This window comes from Aplysia californica, unplaced genomic scaffold (genome assembly GCF_000002075.1).
Source record: "Aplysia californica isolate F4 #8 unplaced genomic scaffold, AplCal3.0 scaffold00034, whole genome shotgun sequence".
Lineage (NCBI taxonomy): Eukaryota > Metazoa > Mollusca > Gastropoda > Aplysiida > Aplysiidae > Aplysia > Aplysia californica.
Window position 1 is genome coordinate 384607 of NW_004797304.1, and position 4350 is coordinate 388956.

The 4350-nt window shown below is 38.2% G+C and overlaps 1 protein-coding gene across 1 annotated transcript in view; it reads left to right on the forward strand.

Annotated features, from left to right (window-relative positions):
• LOC101857927 (protocadherin-9) overlaps nt 1-4350 on the forward strand; it is a gene marked incomplete in the record, with an annotated part of 80100 nt that overhangs the window by 23135 nt on the left and 52615 nt on the right. The window contains 2 exon segments of the mRNA XM_013091357.2: nt 2995-3160; nt 4128-4310. Of these exon segments, the coding sequence (XP_012946811.1) occupies nt 2995-3160; nt 4128-4310 (349 nt within the window).

Genomic DNA, 4350 nt, shown 5'->3' on the forward strand with positions numbered 1-4350 from the left:
GTGTGTGTGTGTGTGTGTGTGTGTGTGTGTGTGTGTGTGTGTGTGTGTGTGCGTGCACTATCCGATACAACACCCTCTGATACAGAAATCGAACTGACGGTTTCTGCGTACATCTGCTATAAATCTAGATTCATTTGGCTTATATTTACTTTTCACTGGATATTTATTACTATGAAACTACTGCGTCGGGAAATGAAAAATCAAAATTAATGAATGTCTCACCTACCAAAGCTAAATGTATCATTGGGTGGAAAGGTATCGTAACTTAAGTTGATAACAAATAATTTTTGCAAGCATTTTACGTTCAAATCAACACAATTCAGATCAGGCAGGAGGCGGGATGTTTCAGTTGAGTAGGTCAGAACCATCTATGATTGTGTGATCTTCAGCCGTCTGAGAATCAAGCTCTCAAATTCAAATGCCCCATTCTCTTAAACATGTACACCACTGAGTCACAACTCTCCGTCAAGAAACATTCAGAAACAGGATAAATTCTAATTTTAATCCAGCTGATGGTTCTGGGACTGTTTTTCTTTTTTTGCCTGAGACAGCGCACTTTAGAGAAGTCTTTAAAAGAACGACAGAATGTTTTTTTTCAGATTAAAATGAAAAGACTGTGTCCGCCCGGCTTAGGAGAAGTCTGATTAAGACCAGTTTGTGAATTTCTTAACATTATTACTTTAAGCCCGAGCCTTAACGCCATTCACAATTATTTATCCCGGCATCAGTTGCGTGGGCTTTTGGTATTTTTTTGTTTTTTCCCTCTCTCGTAAAAGTGTATAAGCTTAAAGCTCTTCAGACTGTCTCGTGATTTGAAACAGTACTTCCTGATGAAGTCTTGGTTTTCATTGGACAAGTCTTTCACGTCAAAAATTTACAGAAATAAGTTCTAAAAAAAAACCCTGAACGATGAATATAAATCTTGTCTTTTGACATAATGTCTGTTGGATGTCGTTTTTGCTTTAAAAGCATCCCAATGACAACACACAAACACACACACACGAACACACACACACACACACACACACACACACACACACACACACTCACATACACACACACACATACACACACAAACCCATACTCCTTTTTTTCTGTTTCGTTTTCGTAGAAAAATGTTTCACATTCACTTGACATCAAGCTTTCTGCAGGCTAAATCGGATACAGACATGACAAAAAGTGAAGCTGAAATTGATTTCCAAATATACTTTTCTCAAATTAAAATGGAATTAGAATGAAAACTTTCCTAAATCATGTCTTGAACTGATAAAAAAAAACAAAAGTTTAAAAAACATGTTGTTTATAGCATGCATAATCCAGTCTAAAGGGGATTTTTCCTGGGGATATCTTGTTTACCTTAGAGGTGATTACTCTGAATTTAAATGAGGCTGATTCTGATTACTGTTTACTTTTGATTTTTAATGACCTAAATTTACAGAACCGCCAAGCGCTTGCCCACACCGTTTCACTTCATCGACATTTAAAGGTTTCACTCAGAGCGAAAAGAGAAGCATTTGAAAGCAAACAAAGCACTCATATTATCAGAATTTTTGTGTTTACTAAGCTAGAGAATTCCCCATGTTTTCAGAAACACTGCATTTTGAATTGAGCGAAGCCCCAGATTTTAATGAGAGTTCTAGGCTTTCTTTTCTGCATTGCGACGCCCAGGGACTTTGGTCTGTAAAAAAAAAATGCTGGTTAGTGGGGCAAAACTGCATAACTATAATGATGATGATGATGCTAAAATGATCATAAAGGATTATTATTATTGTTATTGTTATTATCAGTGTTACTATCATTGTTATTATTATTTATTGTTATTATTATTATTACCATTACTATGATTATTATTATTTACTACTACTACTATTACTTTTACCTCTATTGGTGTAAAAGTTCTCGTGAACGACTGGCACTAGTCCACATTTATTGTTTCGCCTAATCTCCATGTGTATAAAACAAACAAAAAATATGTATGTTATGACTTTTTAAATCATGCACTTTCCAGAATTGCTTCAACTCTTTATCCTAATGTTAGGCAAGTCCTCGAACCCATCAACAATATCAAGGTCTTGAAAAGAAAACTATTACTCTGTAACACACTAGACTATATAAAAATGGAAATTTATTGACATTTACTAAAATCAACAAAGCAATGATATTCACACAACCGTTCTTTGGTCGCTTGTACATTTTTAAAAATTGAGGATCTTTTATAAAACGGGTGAATTTATAACTTAGGCTTGGGAGTTGACTGGAAACAGAATAACGAAAAGAAATACATATTTAGGGTGTCAAATAGCAAAAAGTGATTTTGGACAGATACAAACACAGCTTCTTCGGAAAAAAGACAACAGCAGCAGCAGCAACAACAACAACAACAACAACAACAACAACAACAACAACAACAACAACAAAAATTCCGAAACGGGTGGGAAACGGGGGTATAGGAACTAAATGGAGAAAGTGGATAATTTTTTGGATTTTTGTTAGTTTTGGTTTTGTTCTTTTGGTTTGTTGCTTAATCAGACCCTTTCATTTAACAGTTCATTAAAATTTGTTTGTTTTTTAATCCTAGATGTTATAATTCCTAACATTCCATTCCTCCCTTATTCGGGCCAGCAAGAATTGTTGTGTCTGTCATGTCTCTTTGTATCATAATAGTAGTAGGGCATTTTCTGAAGGCTATTGTTTGATCTAACATTGTAGAGCACACTCTAACCTCTTTCCGGTCAGACATTTAAATTTATAGTTTTCATCTCACCTCCTTCTTCTTTCTTATCTGTGTGTGTGTGGGGGGTGGGGGTTACTCTCTTGTGACACTTTTTATCTTCGGAACAAACAAAAATCACCTTATCGTGTTGCAAGTAACGTTAAACGTTTACAAAAACAAAACATTCTTTATCTTTAACGACAGATTGAAAGTATTATTTACAAGAAAAACCAAACACAATGCCAGCTTTTACATTTCGTTGTTTTTTGTTTTTACATCAGATTCCGGCTTGGGACAAGGCAGTCTGAAGAGTCTTTCAACACGTTCCGTGTCATTCCGGAATCGGGCAACATCGTGACAGTTCGAGAGCTGACGTCACTACAAGGAGAAACACTGCGTCTGGTTGTGGAAGCTATTGACCATGGCGCCAAACCTCAAACTGCACAGGTGAGAAAACAGCTGCCTGCGTATTTATTCATTTATTTACTTATCTATCTATCTATCTGTTTATTTGATTAAATAGTTTTTTGTACCTCCCCCCCCCCCAATTGGCGCAAATTAGATCATCTAGAATGCGGGATTTCGACTCAGCCAGAGGGGGATACAACATCCAGCCAAAAAGAACGAGATAGTCGATTAAACAAAAAAACCAAACATGTCTCTCCAATCGGGAATCGAACTTGGGTCTCCTGCGTGCTAACAGCTGTGCACCGCAGACAACGGTGCCTTGGGTGTAGTGTACAGCCTTTTGAAAGTTCACCCAAACCTTTCACTTTTGCCAATCAGTGCCTTATTTGTGCATTAATGGTATTCATTTCTGGTCAGCAATACAAACATTGCCATTTTTACCCTTTACATTTATTTATTGCATATATATCCTCCGTGTTTGCCCATAGAGTTATCACGTTAGTGTGTGTTATTTGTACGTGGGAGTGAGTGGACATAGGAGAGAGTGAAAGAAATAATAGACAAAGTGAGATTGTGTGTGTGTGTTTGTGCGTGTGTGTGTGCGCTCGCGAATTTAGGAGAGAGAGACAGACAGAGTGCAAGAAAGAGCGAGCGAGCGAGAGAGAGAGAGAGAGAGAGAGAGAGAGAGAGAGAGAGAGAGAGAGAGAGAAAGAGAGAGAGAGAGAGAGAGAGAGAATACAATTTGTTCATATGATGTGTATGTGTATATTTTGTGTCACCTAAGGTGATGGAAGCACAATGTTAATTCTTCTAATGATGGAATAGTAAAGGGCATGTTCCCTACTCATCTGATTTTTTTTTTCTCATCTGATTCTCATCTCTTCTATCCTCTTCTCTTCCTTTCCCTTCTCTTCTCTTCTCTTCTTTCCTCTTATTTATCTTATCATTTCTTACCCTATCCTACCTATTATTCTCCTTACTCTGCTGCCCCCCCCCCTTTTCTCAGGCGGAAGTAAACATCCATGTGGTAGACTCCGTCAACAACCCTCCTGTCATCACCATGACCTTGCCGGCGGGGTCACGGGTGTCAAGGGTCAGCGAGAAGGCGGAGCCGGGCTTTGTGGTGGCTCACTTCATGGTGGAGGACGCGGACCAAGAGGAGAACGGGAGAGTGTCGTGTCATCTACAGGTAGGGAGAGGGGGAGGTGAGAGGCGGAGAGATAGATAGT